This window comes from Primulina tabacum, chromosome 11, assembly GCF_025594145.1.
Source record: "Primulina tabacum isolate GXHZ01 chromosome 11, ASM2559414v2, whole genome shotgun sequence".
Taxonomy (NCBI): Eukaryota; Viridiplantae; Streptophyta; class Magnoliopsida; order Lamiales; family Gesneriaceae; genus Primulina; species Primulina tabacum.
In genome coordinates this window covers 5,632,406-5,650,944 of record NC_134560.1, presented here as the reverse complement: position 1 = coordinate 5,650,944, position 18,539 = coordinate 5,632,406, and the positions used below count along the sequence as shown (strand labels likewise).

Genomic DNA, 18,539 nt, shown 5'->3' with positions numbered 1-18,539 from the left:
GCATAATTTGACTCCAAATCAACAGAATTACGAGTCATGAGTGGAAATATATTTAAAAATTTTTGGCAAATTATGTTTAATTCATTTCTTTAACTTCCACATTCAAATTTCTCTAGCAAAATTTAATTTTCATTAAAATAAAAAATATAATCATAATATTTTTTTCATCACATTAATTATTTTTGAAATGATCTTGAAAGTCTAGTTTAGAGTAATAAATTTAATGATAAATTTTTTATAAAACGTCTTACGAATGAATTTTACGAGAGAGTTGACTTATGAATATTAAAAATGCATTCAACAGCAAATAGCCAACATACTTGATTCATTAATGAAATTTATCCGGTTTAATTTGATAAGCGCTTACTATAAATCTCGTCCCCAGAGTCCAATCCTCCGTACATCGTGTATACTCCAGCTTCGAATCCTCACCCCGCGACATTAATTAGCGGTATTGATTCGATTTTTCTTCAATTCTCCCTCGAATTGATTCCTATTCTATTCGCAATTCGAGAATTACGAGGAATAAATGGGGAAAAATCAAGCATACAAAGCGATGCAGAGATCTCGACTCGGCTCGGGCTCAGGCGACCCAGAAGAGGTTGAAGATGGCATGGTTCGTACCGTTTCATATCATTTATTTGTTTATTATGGTGTGGATTTTGTTTATTTACTGGAGAAGTATTGGATGTTTAGTTTACGAGTGTTTGAGCTGAAATTTCATGTTTGGTGGATTACATATGAAGAGTTTAGGTGAAATTGAGTTAGTTTTCTACCAAGATTTTGAGATACCATTGCGTATTGATGCGTAAAAAATTTATTGATTATTATTTTTTATCAGCTGTTCTGGAACATGAGTTTAGGGTTTTTTAAGATTACTTTAGTTACGGTAAGTTTTTTTTTTTTGTTTCAAAAATTAATGTTCTGGTTTATTTAAACTATGTAATTTTTTAAATATAATTTTAGCTATGGAAGTTTCTTTTTTCCAAAAAAAAAATAAAAATTAATGTTCTGGTTTATTTAATCTATCTTATTAGGTTACTGCTAAAAAGATCTGAAATCTTCGCGTGTATTTAAAAATATTTTGATTTTATTTTTTTGTGTTACCATGATTATGTAAATTTTCATTTTTTAAAAAATTTAATGTTAAAACTATTTATGTTACTGTTAAAAAATCTGAAAATTTCATGTACGCTCAACAAAATAAAGTGATTTTCCTTTTAGAAATTTGTTAATGAAGATGACAGAGTAATATCTATCATTTAGCTTGGTTTCAACGTTGATGAATTAAGGGCAAAACTAGGGAATGCGTTCCCTTAACATCAAAGAGGGAATGTTGGAAAATGAGAGTCATGATTACTGATGTAAAAGAAAAGGAGCCAAAATTCGTTGATTTGAAGTTCTGAACTAACTGAGCTCGTGGATTGTAATCTTAGGTAGTGTTTGTCTGTGAGAGTCGCATGGTTATTATTTGTTGGTGAAACTGAAAACTTGAGGTTGGTTTCCTTTATTTACGGAGACATGTTTTGTGCAACATGTTTCTGGAAATCATAGTGAGAAACATGATGTATGTTTGATATTGTTTCTGAATTGTAATGTTTTTACTGTAATTATCATGTCATGTATGAGTTTGTTGAATTAACAATATCATATCATATATATTTGGTGAATGGTGTGTGGAGCATTCTAAAATTTAAAATATAGTGTATTTTATTATAATACTATATGTTAAGAGAGTTTCTTTATATGGTTGAATTCAGATAATGTATATGAAAAGGAAATGGAAATAAGCTTTCACAAAATAGAATAAAAATGAGATGCTGATGTTTGATTTCATTTTCGGAGATGAACCATATTACCAGAAAAATGAAGCCAAACATAGCCCAGAGTGTATTTATCATGTGGACGAAACTGATAGTGCCATCAGTAAGATATCAACCTTGTATACCTTGGAAGACTTGTGTCTTGAGTTTCAGCTATGTGTGTGTGGTTTTTCTAGTGTTCCTTGATAATTGGTTAGTGAAATGATTTCTTCAAGTCACATTAGGTTTTTAAGAGTTAAATTTTCTCTCAACTTCTCTTCCTTTTGGTATCGATTGTTTAGTTAATTTTTTGTGTCTGATAAGAGAAATCTTCGACTTCTTATATTAAAATAACTCTAATATCTCCATTATCTGTATCCTTAATTCTCTTTGATTCTTGTCATTGGAACATGGAGCTTTAAATCTGTCAGTTCTTCATGCTCCAAGGGTCAAAGGTTGTTATTGTTATTTGTAAATCAATTTGTGTCTAGTTTTTGTCACACAATGTCGTGGACTGTGGTTGCCCATATGTCCGACACTCCAAACAAACATATATATGAAGAGAGAAAAGAACAGTTGCAACACTTGCCCACCACTATTATAATGCTTACAAGTCCTCTAGAACTGCTAATAAATATTTTTACCTAACACAGAACACAAAGAATGCTGAGAAAGGTACATGTGAGAATTGTTCTTGCGGTACAAACAAGACGTCTTATCATAATTTAGAAGGAATCGATGCTTCATAATGGCTGATCTGAACATTGTTTATTTTGTATCTCCTAGGAACCAAAGTACAAACTTTGTACTTTTATTAACCTTAAATCTGTATTGAGGTATAAACTCTTTCGATCAATAATAACGTTACTTTTGGTAAGACAATGGTTATATGAGCAGGCAAGTTTTTCATCATTCCAAAGTCTATTTCACATTCATGGAGACTGGAGATGTATTAAATTTTTCTGTGCAATTGATTGTTGAATGACTCTTCCTGTTGGAAAAGTTCAGAGTAGTGCTTTCCCCTACTTGTTTTGGATCTGTGCATCTTCTGATGAGGACAATCGCAGGTGGATGGTTCATTTCATTCACCAGAATGGCATGCTGCTCGTTTAGCAAGTCTAAAAACTTCTCATACAATTACATGGGAGGAGTACAAGAAGAGGCAAAAGGTGATTTATGTGGCTACATATTTGTAACTTGAGTTACGAGCAACCTATGTATATCTGTTTTCTTTCCATATAAGCCTTCTCAAGCTTGATCCAGGAACATTTTTTTTGTATTCCTATCTTCTTTTTTTCCAGATGTTGTCTGCAACACATCTATAATTTTTATTTTGAGAAAATTTATCCTTAAAATATTTTATAACATCTTTAACATATCAAATCGGTATTTTGATATTTTCGATGTCGATGGAAATTAGGACTGAAAGGTAATGTGGCTGTGCCATTTGGATGATGAGTTGTTGTCAAACTGCAACTTTAAAAAAGGGTCTCCATTGACCTTTTTCGAAAATTTAACTAGCATGCCGAGGAGGGAAGAGTCAATTGAAATGAACCAACCACCATGTTTCCTGGATCTGCCACTTAAGTTGATGAATTGTACAGCGTAACACATGATACTTAGAATTGACTCCCATGTTTAATCATGTTTGATGAGACAGACAGCATATGTTTCAAGAATAAATACATATTTACCTTCTGAATGTCGTACATTTATTATTTGGCTGATTCCCTAGATATGTAGAGCTAGATACTGATCTCAACAGCTCAGCATTACCTAAAATATCTATGGAAAACTAGTCACTTAAATTTTCACTAGGTCAATGTGTATCCTCTTTCATTAATGCTAGTGGAGTTCAACAAGCTCAAATTTTGTCTTTCCACGTTTCCTCTAGTCCCACTTTTTTCCCTTCTGTAGGGCATCGACTTCACTTCATTAGCTTATCCCATGACTCTAAATTACTCTGTCCAATTTTGCGATGCTTATTTTTGGAACTCCAGGTTTTCATGGAAATATGGCTTAATCTGCACTTTGCCCAACCAAGATAAGATGGCCACTAGACCTCTTTATATGTGTTACTCAACCTTCCAATTCATCTCTTCCATTAGCTTCAATTCAAGACTAGTAATACCCCTTTGTTCTTTTTGTTTGGCTACTTAATTGCTGTCTTTATGTTGTGATGTTTTTTTTATGTGATAATATTTTTGTGTCTTTTTGTGGCTCTAATGGCTTCAATGTTAGGAAGAAGAAGTGAGAAAGGGAGAGTTGGAAGCTGACAAAGATCGGATGATGAGAGAGTATAGGGCTCAGCTAGATGCTGAAAGGGCTCACAAACTTTCTCACACAAAAAACCACTCTAGCAGCAAATCCAGTCGCAAAAAAGGTAATGCATGGTGTAATTGGGGATATCGTATTCCAGCAATATTTAGCTTTTTATGACATTGTTAAATCATAAATTTGCCTGCAGATAAGGACAGAGATTTAAAGAAATGCAGCAGCAAGAAGCGAAAGGTGGATTATTCCACTTCTCTATTTATTTATGTCTTCCACACTGATTTTTAAATTGTCATCTACGGTAGGAAAAAATTGTAGTGAAGCTGATAATGGAGAATTTCATGACCCAAAAAGGATCACAAAAATGTAATACCTGACATAGTCACAAGTGATTATCTCAAGCTATACTCTGAAAACCAGTTGGCAAAGCTATGATTTGCCATGATTATGGGGATCACATGAATTCCGCTCATAATACATGGTTTATTCTCTAACACCAGTTTATATTTTAAGGAAACAAAAGGTTTGCCTGTGAACTAATGAATTTGATAGAGCAGTTTCCTATGTTGTATCACAGTTTCTCAGGAGTAAGGGGAGAAGCGAATTAGGGAGGAAAAACACGTTAATATTAGTCTAAGTATTCATTTGCAATGAAATAGAATTGTCAATTTATGTGCTTATTATAATAAATAAGAAACTAAATAAAATAAAGTAAATAAAAAATCTTCCTGAAATTATATCAAAACCTATTCTGTAATTTGCTTTAACTGAGGTTACTCCTATATTTGCTCCTAAAATATGTCTTTAATCCCTTGATTTATGCTTCACATCGAAATTTGTCTGCCTACTGTTAACTGTACGACTATTTTGCGATTGACTTAGCATTCAAGGCGATCTGATATTAGCTCTGGCTCGGAACCAGAAACTTCAAGCAGTGATGATGATGATGAGAGGGAGTTAAAAAGGTCAAAATCAAGGTTGAGGAGAAGGGAGAAGGAAAAAAATCATGGGTCGTCAAGATCCAAGCACTCAAGCCACGAGAATGTAGATGCTGGCGGCCCTTTACCACTTTCTAGATTTTTTGGGGACCACAAAGGCTGATGTTTTGTTCAATCTCCGGTTATTGAGTGTACCAGGTAGATCTTCTCTTTATGATTCCTGACTTGAGGTTTTGTTATCTTGTTTGCTTCATGTATACTGTTGCAAAATTTTTATGGAACCTCTCTTTCTTTAATACATGCAATTTCTCTGCAGTATCGACTTGCTACATGCAGTTTATTGCATTTTTGAGTGAGTTTTGTGTACTACCCATGGGGATTTTCTCTTTCATTCGCTTCATTGAATCTTAAATTAAAATTAAGTGATACAGCATTTCAACAAAAGTAATATTTGCATGCAGCTGTGTAAATGTGTTAGAAGTATAAATTAGAAGTATATTGAATTTGAGTATCTTCATTTCCTTCAGTTTGGACAGGGATGAAGGTTGTAGTTGCTAACAAGAATCTGCGGATCTGTTTAGCTCTTGCATTTGATGTGAGAAGGTAAGCATCCAATGTTAGTACCTTAAATGATTGCTTAAAATTGACGCTTGTGTTCAAAATTCTGTAGGCTACTATCAACAGCATTTTCTATCTAGTTTTTCATTTTTGTTGTTGAAAAGAATGTTGCAATAATTCAAATAGAAATTATTCAAGCTTCAAAGGTCAGTTGTTTGTTTTTTAGATAGAAATTATTCAAGCTTCAAAGGTCAGTTGTTTGTTTTTTTGCTTTTACCAGTATCACTGATTTTTGAATGGTCATTTACGCCACCAAAATATATTTATGGTATTTGATCGTAATAGTATTTTTTTTATAGTTGATTGGGATTTGGGACATGGATGTAATTATTCAAGCTTAGGGGTGTTGTAGTTGATAATCAAACTTCATTGGAGTTCCCTCTACGTGCCTAAACATTCCTAGCTATTTACCCTCTAACCCAGAGGCGTTCCAAAAAATTGAAGCCGGGGGGGGGGGGGGGGGGGGGGGGGGGCGGCACAAGTCTTCTCAGGTGGGCAGAACCAAGTATCTAGAAAAAGCTCACATAAATTTTCCATAAAAAGCAGGTAGTAATAAAAGAAGATGCTGACAATTCTTGGGGATGAACGCCCAATAAGAAATAATGTTGTTTATGCTGTCATATTGCCCTCTAAGTTCACAAGTTAAAATGCCGCAAAAGGCTCAGTTGGCAGACAAATCAGGCTGTTGAGATTGTTCTTGAATGGCCTTTTCCTTCTCTCTTTGCTTGGTCATCGACTCATTCATTACCTCCTTCCTCTTTTTACTTGCCAGAACTTTTGCCATTAAACCGCTAACACTTGGGTCTTTTTTCTCTTGCACTGGGGGCGATGGCGCCCTCCTTGCTGCCTTCGCATTCTCCCCACCAATGTTCAGCCCACCACTACACCACCCAATCCCAGTGCAATGCTCCTGCATTACACAAAAAGGTATTCAGCGTCATAAAACTCAAGTCGACCTATATTGCTTCTGTTTTCTTTTCTTGTTTTGTTTTGTTTTGTTTGGATGATCTAGTCTTTGTATTCTAGTTGTTGTGTGTGTGTGTGAGTGAATTTCATGTCAGAATCATATGCAATTTCTTTCTTACCTTTTACCAATTCTATTATATTTAGCAAATCTTACACAATTAGAACTAAATAAAAGTACATACATTCGCATACATTTACTTCCTCAATTTATAATAGATAAACAATAAAATGCATATTTTCGGTTCTATATATGTTTGCTTGAAAACCTGGCTCGAACCTTCGTTGGAGATGACTTCCTTGAGCAGCCTGATTCTCAAAGCCTTGACCGGAAGCGCGAACCTTATAGAACCTTTGAAAGGGCAAATGTGTTGTCTCCTTAGTTATTCTTGGGATTGGTTTTGTTGTGGTTGGAGTTGGAGGGATTGATAAATGGGACATTTTAATTTCCCGACTCTTGTTACTCTGTTTATGAATGGAACGACATTGAGCGTCTAGGTGATGCTGAAAATGAACACTCGTGGATAGTGTCTGAATCTTTGGATGGAAATGGTTGTGAAATTCCATTGGATTTTTACTGATAAGGTCTTTACTTTTGTAGGACCCTCAAATTGTGACCCCAAAATTTTTGTGATCAAATCTCGTGTTTACAATAATTTCTGCATCGTGATTTACACACCAAATTGAAGTTGCTTTTCCATTCATAGACAGAATAGTCAGCTTCACCTTAAAATAATTATATTATGATAATTTCACACACACACGTTCGTTACATGTAATTTAACAAGGTCATAAAACATATTCACTTGATAACAAGTTATTATCGGATAATTTGCCCCCTACATCGAGATTTTGTCACCGTTTTTCGGGATATCTCAGTTTGATTTCCTTGTTCGTGGTCGTTCCTTTTGCCTCACCTTCCTTTCCAAGTTGTTTTAGGAAATAAGAAGAGTATTTGGTGATTTTTTGGGATTTTTCGGAAGGATTTTAGGTTTTTTTTTTCTTCCTCATATATATATGTATTTTATTTATTTATAGAAAACATGTCATGCTTTTCTCTTTTGTTTTGAATTTTCATAACGAAATCTTGTAAAATCAATAATACATATTTTGTGTCTTTTACTGTATTTTAATGTATTTTTGAATATATTAACAAATAAATATATTGTCTAAAAATTAATAATGTAGATAATTATAAATAACATTTTATGACTGTTTAATATATTTTCATGTAGTTTTAAATATATTAAAAGAGAGAAATATTATCCAAGAAATAATATGGTAACAATTATTATAATATTTTATGAACTTTAGATATTATTATTATTATTTTATTTATATTTACTATTATATGTATTATTATATATATATATATATTTATATTTTATTCATTTAAATTTATTACTTAATTTTTGACTAAAGACCTCAAAATTTTTGGGGTGTTACACATGCAAATCAATACATTATGGATGATAGAGTAGTTGCACACCAACCCTTTTCTCATTTTAAATTTTTTTTTGCAGTAAAATTATTTTATTTTTATCTCAAATCCTTGAAAGAAAGATCTTTCTTTATTTTGATTAATATTGTCTATTTTTAATATATAATGAAAATAGATTGATCATGCATATCAAATAATATAAGATGGAATACGAAGAGCTCGTTATTCACTCAGTTTTTGGTTCATAATCATTAAGTAGGAGAGATGATCGGGTGGTTCAAGGTGTAGCATTAGAATTGCTATGTACACTATTTGTTTATCGTAGGTTCGAAGTATTGAGTAAGATTGTTCGACCATGTTTTTTGTGAACGGAGTCAATGTGTCTGACGAGACGAATGGGCTCAAGATTGGATCCGTCCCGTTGCTATTCCTATCTCCACCCTCATACATAGTAAGATTGTTCAACTATGTTTAAATGACCCATAATAAACCCATTTTATTTTCCTACAACATGTTTAGAGATGCATATCAACGTGCAGATCTGTTTGTTTATTGTAAACAGCTGTTCACACAAATAAAAAAAATGTTGGATTCACTATCTTCAAGATATTTGTCAGCACTAACTCCAAAGATGTTTTCAGTTTTAAAACTCGGCATTTGTACCAATATTCCAATGACATGGGGAGAAAAACATGAAGCAATATCACGATCCATATTATTTTTTTTTTCCTGATTATAAATATGGGTTTTCTAGAGCGATTCTTCCTGACATTTTGAAGTAAAAATGACCACTCCTCATTCAGCCACCCTAGTCTTGCTCGTGTTTTTCTTTGCTTCTTTTGTTTCATTCAATTGCTTAGCTTCAGATATTGCTTCCGAGCAAATCAAATTCTGGTCCGAAAACGTGCGAAACAAAATCCCAGAACCCATCCTCAAGAAACTGTCCCCTTTGAGCAAAAATGATTGTCATTATTACAGTGACATGATGTCCAAGAATGCCGAATTCCATGCAGATGCTCATTTCTGTTCACTAGCAAAGTTGGCCTGTGATTCTGCGCTTGAAGATGTCAAGACAGTAAGCAATGAATACACCACAAAGAAAACATATAATACAAATGCAGGAATGCTGGATATTCGACGTGTCGAGAAAAATGAAGATCCATTTTCATTTTTCAGGCTTTCAATCCTCGAGAATGGAAACATGGCTCATCTCCCGAACTTGCATGAGTCACTCTCAGAGAGTGCTTTTCTCCCCCTTCAAATTGCATCAGAAATACCTTTAAACATCCGAGAAATTACCAAATTATTCCCTGTAGCCACCAAAGAAACCATTGAGAACACGCTTTCATACTGCAATGCAGCAGCAATAAAGGGCGAAGTGAAAAGCTGCCCAAGATCACTCGAGGAAATGATAAGCTTCTCAAAGTCAGCCTTGGGTGGGAAAAAGTTAATATCCTTAACATCCAAGAACAACCAAGGATCAAATACCAATCTCATGGTTAAGAAAGTTAAAAAATTTAACACCAATAGAATTGTGGCGTGCCATGAAGCTTTTCTTCCTTTTGCAGCTTATTTTTGTCATTCTTTATCCTCCACGAGTTTGTACTCCGTGGATTTAGTCGAGCCTAAGACCGGAGCTCCGATGAACACCCTTCTTGCTATATGTCACATGGATACTTCACCATGGCCGGAGGATCATGTTGCGTTTAAGATACTGAAACTAAGGCCAGGACAAGGCGAGGCGTGCCACTGGTTCACCCAAATTGATCTTGCATGGATTCTTGACAGGGAATCAATGTGATGAAGATCTGATCTGGTCCAATCTAATGGAAGTGTACGTTCTAGTTTATGTGTGGGGGGGGATCAGAACATGCAACAAGAATGGTGTAGTTTAATAAATATTGTCATCGCTTAGTTTGGTAATTTATGCAAAGTATTGCGTGTTGATATGTTCAGTGTTATATCAAACTTTAACTGTTATGAAATTCCAAGCAAAAAAAAATTAACATACTTTTCGGTCCATATTTTTCAATTGATCTATCCCCTCTAGTATCACCATCTCCCAATATATTACAAAATCTTGATCCAAATATTGAACGAAATGAAAATATATAATCAATGAATATTTTCTACTTCACAGGTTTGGTAACAATTAGGACATTTTCATAAAGCAACATTGGTTCCCGCAAACTATTATTGATTACATAGAATGATCGTTTTCTGAATTTTAAGTCAAAATACAATTTTAAAGATGACGATTTAATAGTCTAAGTGGACATGAATAAACGAATACGACAATTTCTCGTGCATAATTTTTTTTTTTATCTTTTGTCGAAATTATCAAATTCAAATCAAAGTGGAACATTTTCGAATAATTCTTTAACCAAATACTGGTTCCAGTTATTTTCTGCACGAGCTTTAATATAAGATATATAAAGACACCAAGAATTTACGAACTCAAATTGGAGTCTTTTTTAGTAATAGAGTTTTATAATATTTAGAGCTCAAATTCAAATTTTAAGTCGAACCAAACTCGAGTTCAAAATAGCCAATCTTCGAGTTTTGGGTCGTCCAAAAAATTTGAGTTCAAACTCAGAGATTAAAAAAATTAGATACTATTTGCGTACTGTCTACCAATTTGCTCAGTAGCTAACTGTTTCTTGGGTGAGGCTTTATTCAAGTCCCCATTTGAAACAGAAACCCCAAGAGAAGAGAGATGAGGAAACGAGTCGAGTACCTTTGTTGTCAGAGATTAACGAATTAGAATATTGCTAGCCAAGCAAAGCAACATCATCTCCAATACATGTGCCACATATATAATTATTTTACAACTGGTGAGTTTCAAAAATTAGTTTAGATGCGAAATTTGCCGAAGTAAAAAGATGAACCAAAAAATGTAAGATTTCGTCCAAAATACAAAAGATGGGGACTCAAGTATGATTAAAAACACAGGAAAGAGAAGATAAACTTGAGGTGCAAGAAGGTTGTCGACTATTTCACCGTCAGGTCAGGTGGGTTTGTGTCGGTCAGATCAGGTCAACCAGCTAGATGGCTTGGAGAATTGTTGAACATGGTATGCCACATATAAGCTTGTGAAAGCACCATCTCTAGCTCCACATGGCTCCACTTTTCTGTTGGAAGGTGCTGAAGATACATCACCATTTCCTGAAACTCAAGCTTCCTTAGCTGATCCGACCACTGCAGATATACATGTAACAATATGCCTCGTATCAACGCAATCGATTGTGAAAAAAATATGCGCATGGTAGCAGCAGCTAGCATACGGGATACATTATTGGTAATATAGATGTGTGTGTGCGCCTGTGTGTGTGTGTTACAAAATAGCTAGACTTAATTTAGGGGTGATTGGCATGGAAGAATGAAAGTACTATTATGTTTGGTTAGAAGGTTGTGATATCAATGCATGAATCAGGTAAAAAAAAAAATTCATGAGATGCTCACCGTTAAAAGAAAGCTAGCAAAAATGTAGACGAGGAAATCGGGCAAAGCATCTCCTTCAGCAAGATATGTATCCCATAAACGAGTAACAAGATGAAATGGAATCTACAAAACATATAAGTCCGTTCATTTTCTCACTCACAGTTGACATAAAAGGGTTACAAGAAACCCAAGTACACATCAAATAAAAGAAATGCTAGCATCTAAACCTCGCGTATAAGAAGGCAATTGAACCAGCGGAAAGCAAATTGAAGAAATTCAAGACCCTGTTCCTCCATGTGCCTCGAAACAGGTTCTAATACATCCAGAAAACAAACTTGTCAAGAAGGTAAAGAATGAATTGAAGCACCATCATCAGACTGATAGAGAGAAGCTTTCGAGATGGAAACATTACTCTGAATTTTTATATAACTTAGGGTAATCACAATGAAATTTAAACATGCAGTAAAAAAAGTTTAGACGTCACAATGACATTTTAACTCATTAGTGAATGAGAAGCATGAAAGTTTAACAATGTTTACGTACCACATCTGTTAATTACATCATCAATAGTGAATTGCTCATGGCACTCAACCTAGTATAGGCGAAAACTAACCTATCACATGGATTAACTTTCACCTACTCGTCTGTAAACTTAATTCAAAGCATGCATTTAGATTTTTAATTAATATATATAAAAAAATTCAGATTATCAAACCATGCTGAACAAGACCATCTTTGCATCGAAGTTTTTGGCTTCCAGGAACAAAAATAATATAGCACATGATTATTTATTTAATTCAAATATTTCCTTAGTAAGCATAGAAATGTAAGACCGGATTTTTAACTAATTGTGAAAAATGCTTCTATTTCATGGGAATATGGGCAAGACTACAATCTAAAAGGGATTGTTTTGTTTAAATGATACACATATTTGAGAGAGAATGAGACTAAAGATGATTAAATTCGTGAAGATCATACCATCAATCCTTCTAACCAATTCCTTCAGTTTGAACACAAGTCGCTGAATTCCAGGTTGAGCAAAAGTGTAATGGTCGTGCATACTGTCAAGAAGCTTTGATAAACACCAATAGCAATCAGCTTCTACATTTGATATTGTTTCAGGAGAAAGAGCAGTCATCGACCAAGTATCAACACTACCCTCCAAGTGTTCTGATAAAAAAACAACTATGAAAGGTGTAACAAGATCATTTATTCCTTGCACATAACCACTTGCGGGATGCCGTATAGCCCTGGAAGTGGAAAAGAAAAGAACTAAGAAATATGAACGTGGATATAAAGACATTGGGAAATAACAAAAAGGGGTAAAGTAAAGGCCAACTGCATGACTCATAAAGATTATGATTGCAAAATTCTTAGAGAAGGTGCAGGAACAAGGCAACTAAAATATTTTTGTCATTACTTCAGGCACGGTGGCATAAATACCTGACTAGAGGTGTAAAAAAATCGAGCCGGCTCGAAAAATATTTGATTCGTATTAAAAATCATCGAATTCGAGCCGAACTTGAACATGTTCGAACTTTTTTTGAGCCTAATCCGAGCCCAGATTATTTTGTTTGATTGTTTGAGAGTTGCTTGCGTACTTTACTTTAATATTTATAAATATAATATAATTATATATTAAATAAATATTTTGTATCTTTATTTTCTAGCTTGTGAATATGTCCAAATATTTCGAGCCAAACTCGAACTTGAACCTTGATCCAAACTGAAATCGAGCAAAAAATATTAAAATTTTCTAGAGCTATATGCCTATATCTAATTCAATCCTTCAAATTTTCTGCATATTTGGCTTGATTCGGATCTTTCAGACCCCTAATCTCAACTATCCGCGCATTTGCACTTGAACAATTGATTTAAGGTTAAAAAAATTATATTAGGAAAGCAAGCATAGATATAGAAACAAGGCTAAAAACACAAAAAGGTCAACTGAGCCGACTGTGTAGCATTGTGTGCAATTTTGTTCAAACTCTTTATGCATCATCATTGCTATCTTTTGGGACAGGGAATGTACTTTCACAGCATGTTGCTGTTGTTTCGGATTAGGATGCATCTATGCAAACTTTTATTCGATATTCATAGACAGCCATTTTTCCAGAATTATTCATTAAAAAAAGGAAATGGCATATTAATCAACTTCCCTAATTAAATATTTTCTATGTGAGGGACCCACGTAACGAGAGATTCTAAATAACATATAAAATAAAAGCAAACAACAAGTGCCCAAGAAAGTTTCTAACCATGTATACAGTATTCGCTCCAATGACTTTTGAACTTCTACTTGTTGAAAGAAAGAGACATCAGGGACTGTCCTGGGACAATCAACCGCAATCTGGAAAGTATAGAAGAATCGTAATAATTAAGTACATGGCCACATGACAAACTAGTGATAACAAGCAAAAACAAATCACATTATAAAACCTGACGAAGCATGTTAATCTCTTCATCTGTACGCTCTCTATCTGGAATATCGTAATATTGGGCAACACAATCAAGATATTCTAGGCGCTTTCTTCTCAGAATTCCCTCCCTTCTATCTGAATTAGAAGGTGCATATCCCTGTTGTCAGTTAACTTTTTAATTCAACAGATAATATTTGAGTAAAAATTCTAAAACCTGTGGAATGTGACAACATTCGATGAAATCTGACGACATCTATTCTAATTTTTCGATAATCATGAATGCATTTTTATCAACACCAGTCAACTTATATTCTCTCTTTCAGTGTTTCTAAACCTCATTTACTGCTCTGTGTCATGTATTTGGCATATGTAGATTTTAAAAAATCAAGCTTTAAGGACAAACACACCAATGTCTGACCAAATAATGGAGCTGGAAATGAATACCAGATTATTACTAATAAAAATAAAAAGGCCCAAATACCAGTCAAATCTAAGGAAACCTAATCTAATCTGTTCTCTGATTGCTGTTATTGTTGCTCAACTATTCCTAAGCGGTCCGAATAGGCCGTATACTACTTACATTTATGTGGAAGACAATATGCGGCAGTTCATATTTCAAAAGACATTTGGTTAAAAATTTCAAAAAATATAATCTAACATCTACATCTATATATCTATATATTATAATGCTCCCATCTAAAGAAAAATACTCAGTTTGAAATTAGGCATACCAAGAGAAGTCTCCATACAGTTGGACGCAAATACGGAGGCACACCACTCCACGCTAATTCACGCAATTTTTCTGCAAGATGAGGGGACATTAAGATATTGATGAATAGAGGAAATTAGAGCATAAATTCCACATTATGATAATATATCAGCTGTGATGGCATAAATTCCAAATATGAACCAAATGCCAAAGCAACAATAGAGATCTTAATCAGCTGGTGCCAATATTTCATATTGTTATCTGGAAGACCGCATGTTACAGATAAATAATTTTATGTCATAAGTAAGAAAAATAAAATAGATATAAAAAATTCACGGAATATTATAGATGCATCTATAAGCAGCACCTCCAAATCCCATAGTCAACTTAATCTCCCATCTGCTATCAGACAAGGGCCAAATGACAAAATGTCCAACAATGTACAAGAAATATCTTAGCAATATGAGTCCAATAGTTATGATGGCCCAATGTCCAAAATTAGTGAAGAATGTAAGCTTTGACTTCTTCAAAATGAGATATCAATCCTTATCTAATTCAGCTCGGACATGCAGTAGCTACTTCTTTCCATATGACAGATGCAGTCTAAATCAAGTCCCAGTCTTTCCTTTATTGGGTCCTTCCATTGTCAAAACTCATTCCATTACCAGTATTTCCACGTCGTACAATGTTCCCAATTAACATTCGATTATCACATCGATAATACTCGTTCTACATCACAACTCAGACGGCCTTTAACACTGCCTAAAGTGACTTCAAGAAATGTTTAGCATAAGACTGACTTATAAGCAGATTTTTTTTATAAGAAACGATATTATATTGATAAATAAAATTAATTACAAAAAGCGAACACTGAGGTCCGCATAAAGCGAAGCGAGATCCATAGTTAAAATAGATTAACATAATACTAGACCCCAATTCTTATATAGATCTGCGACCGATAACAATTTGAACTCTATATTCCTGTAACTCCGGCATGAAGCTCTGAATTTAATCTTGTCTTAATACTCCTCAATCGAGTTTTCTTGATCTTCAAAAGTTCTCCTATTCCTCTCCATCCACAGGGACCGACTCAAACAGTGAACCACCACATCCCAAAAAATTCTGCCTCTCCTCCCCAAATCCCGTCCGAGATCCGATTGATAAGCAGAAATCGGTACAAGCATTGAGCGATGTTCCAAAGAATTGGACATCAGAAAATCATTTCAAATAAATAATTGAGTTACTATAACTAGAGTTTGATGTGCATTTAAAGGAAAACTTGTCAGTGTATGAATGCCCATACATTTGCTTACATATATGCTTTGTGATAGAGCTAAAGCATTGCATGCAACGTGCCTCAAAGAATCTTTATTTCAACTGAATTTTAGGAAAAAGATTCGAAAGCAATACCAAAATGAAGATTCAACAGCATCTGCACTTAATCTGTTCATTCACAAACATTTAGCTTAATAATTTTTAACCAATCCAGACTCATACCATGCTGCAAATAAAAATCAAAAGGTGGAACATGTAAAGAATATATCAGCAGGAGTAACTATTAACTATATTTAGTTCAATTGACTGGTCATGTTTCTGTGGAGCACATAAATTTATTGAAAAGAGGCCATATAGACATCAGACTAAAAGTCTATGATTGAAAAACATTTTTCTATTCAAATCAAAAGGACAAGAGTAGATTGCATATTTAATTTATCTAAAGCCATATTCTCAAGTATCAAAATTTAGGAACAGTATGACCACATAACTGGCAATACCAATATAAATCATTAATTATACTAAGGTTACAAAAGGACAAAAGGCTAAAAATACAACTAATACTAAAAATCAATTTTGCAATACCTAATGTTACGGTCACTCCAGACAATTCCTTGGTGAACTTCATTAGCCTTGCAGAATCAGTAGCTCTGGCTCCCATTGAGGACTTCTGGATCTCTTTTGATGTGGTTTCACTACCCAGAGTTGTATGGCTAACAGATGAACTAGCATTTGTATTGTTTCTGTTTTGGAGTTCATTCTACATGCATGAATAATAACTAAAAAGTTGAATAAAAAAGAAGTTTCTTGGGCAGGAAAAAATGGAAATATACAGATAATAATACCTCATTAGATTCCTCCACTTGTTCGCCATGCTCAAAATCACTATCTGAATATCTTCTGCCGGTGTTTGGCGAATAAAAACCTGATTGATCCAAAGGCTCTGATCTCCGCGTTATCAATACTTTACCAGGGAAACTCCGACCCTTAAGCAATCTATGCATCTTAGAATATATAAGGTACCGAACATTTTAAAGTCTATGAAACAAGTAGAGTAGTAAAGTATCATAGAACCGTTGTTAGTATCACAACAGCTTATTTAATGTAATTCAGATCAAAGAGGCCAAAATCTATCAGAATATAATAGAGTACACACATAGCGAACAACTATGCCATGGGAACGTGGGATAATTGATTGATTTATATTGCAAGTTAAAACAATACACAAGTAAAACGTAATTTACCATTGTGCCAAGGCACAATGGACAAATCAATGATACAGTGCATCACACCAGGACCATCTAAATTCAATTCGTCCTGGACACAGAAACAACAGAAAATCATCCAAAAGGTCCTAAAGAAAGTGCGCAACACTATCAATTGACCATATCTACTGAAAACAGGCTAGCCAACTAAAGTAAAAGCTCACACTTAGCAAACTTCACAGTTTACAGGGTGCAGATGGAGCCAACAGAAGGAAACTTTAATACCATTCAAAGGAGATAAAGTAGACGGACACCTATTCACTCCTTTCATAACTTGCACCAGAGAGCAACTATAATCTAGACAAAGTAATGGTGGATTCGAGATTTGTTGGGTCAAGCACCCTCGATTTTAAATAACTAATTTAACTATGATACAGAGATACAAAATGGTGGCCGTCTAGCTAAAAATATTAGTCTTGAAATCGCATTAAATACTCGAGAATAAAAAATATATATCCATCGAAGTTTAAAGCAAACAATGAAAAACGGAATTGGTGCCAACACATAGTCACCCACTCCACGATCTCGTGAATTCAGCTGAATAAGAACAAAAAACTTCACCACATTCAATCACCAAACCTAAAGCTTAAATCCCACAAACCCATCGAAAATTTTATAACAGATGTTCGATTGGGCAGTCATATACAGCATGTCATTGAGCAGATCACTAAGTTAACCGAGTGAAATCGTGGAATATTCTATCATAAATTGCTGGATCTGAACTCTGCAAAATCAATCTACATGCATACATACCCTTGTACATTTCTGAGAGTTTGATTGAATCTGGAATCAAGTGTGGAAGATAAAGAAGATGAATCTTTGTTTCGATCCTCTTCTCGATCGTTACTATTGCTGCTGTTCCTCATGCTTTCCCAGTTCGTTCTCTTGTTTATGGAAACCCAAGTGAATAATACAACGAAGCAACGTTGGTCAAATTAGAAGGTGGATAACCACCACAGGGCCTGGCCCGATCCATCCAACACTGTTGGCCCGGGAGTTGTAAGCATATGTAAATTAGAAATAATATTTTTTATGATTTTAATATAAAAAAGCTTATGGATCGAAAGTTAAAATAATTTTATTTTTTCCATTTTGCAATTATTTAAGAAGTTATAATTATCGTCAAGGTTTTATTATAAATCTAATGTTAATGCATTCATTGTGTTGAGTAAGTAATGCAGTTTAATTAAATTAAGAAGTGTGAAAGTATGTTTTTTTTATAGCTTGGAAGCCCGCAACATAACTTTCGATGTACACTGGATCACTTCAGGATAACACAGTATCCTGTAAATCACGTTAGTCAGGTGAACTGCACTGGACAATCTCTATGCGACAAATTCATCCGATAAGACGCTAGTAAGAGAATCAAACTCATATGTTTCAGTAGTAATAA

General features: G+C 34.2%; 2 protein-coding genes and 1 long non-coding RNA gene across 6 annotated transcripts; 1 reads left to right on the top strand and 2 right to left on the bottom strand.

Moving 5' to 3' along the window:
* Positions 1-344: 344 nt before the first annotated feature.
* On the top strand, positions 345-9,980 carry LOC142517900 (polygalacturonase-1 non-catalytic subunit beta). Of its 4 annotated transcripts, XR_012813422.1 has the most exons (7): positions 349-616; positions 2,870-2,971; positions 4,044-4,185; positions 4,270-4,313; positions 4,959-5,212; positions 5,542-5,617; positions 5,685-5,782. XR_012813422.1 is itself a non-coding variant. In XM_075620400.1 (6 exons), the coding sequence occupies exons 1-5, from the start codon at positions 530-532 to the stop codon at positions 5,175-5,177; spliced, it is 594 nt and encodes a 197-aa protein (XP_075476515.1). In that variant the 5' UTR covers positions 349-529; the 3' UTR covers positions 5,178-5,212; positions 5,542-5,782. The 4 variants fall into 4 exon arrangements, 2 of the variants coding, with proteins under 2 accessions (XP_075476515.1, XP_075476514.1); XR_012813423.1 differs by having other exon boundaries at positions 345-616; positions 4,999-5,212; positions 5,542-5,782; XM_075620400.1 differs by having other exon boundaries at positions 5,542-5,782.
* Positions 5,828-7,204, bottom strand: LOC142517901 (uncharacterized). Its single transcript, XR_012813424.1, has 3 exons — positions 6,876-7,204; positions 6,112-6,542; positions 5,828-6,031 (listed from the first exon to the last, which is right to left on the bottom strand). It is a non-coding gene; the product is annotated as an uncharacterized LOC142517901 (long non-coding RNA).
* An 808-nt stretch (positions 9,981-10,788) lies between the features above and the next one.
* Positions 10,789-18,068, bottom strand: LOC142518799 (uncharacterized). Its single transcript, XM_075621612.1, has 10 exons — positions 17,900-18,068; positions 16,727-16,877; positions 16,467-16,641; positions 14,629-14,699; positions 13,917-14,054; positions 13,736-13,827; positions 12,456-12,727; positions 11,705-11,790; positions 11,499-11,600; positions 10,789-11,234 (listed from the first exon to the last, which is right to left on the bottom strand). The coding sequence occupies exons 1-10, from the start codon at positions 18,010-18,012 to the stop codon at positions 11,073-11,075; spliced, it is 1,362 nt and encodes a 453-aa protein (XP_075477727.1). The 5' UTR covers positions 18,013-18,068; the 3' UTR covers positions 10,789-11,072.
* Positions 18,069-18,539: the final 471 nt, after the last annotated feature.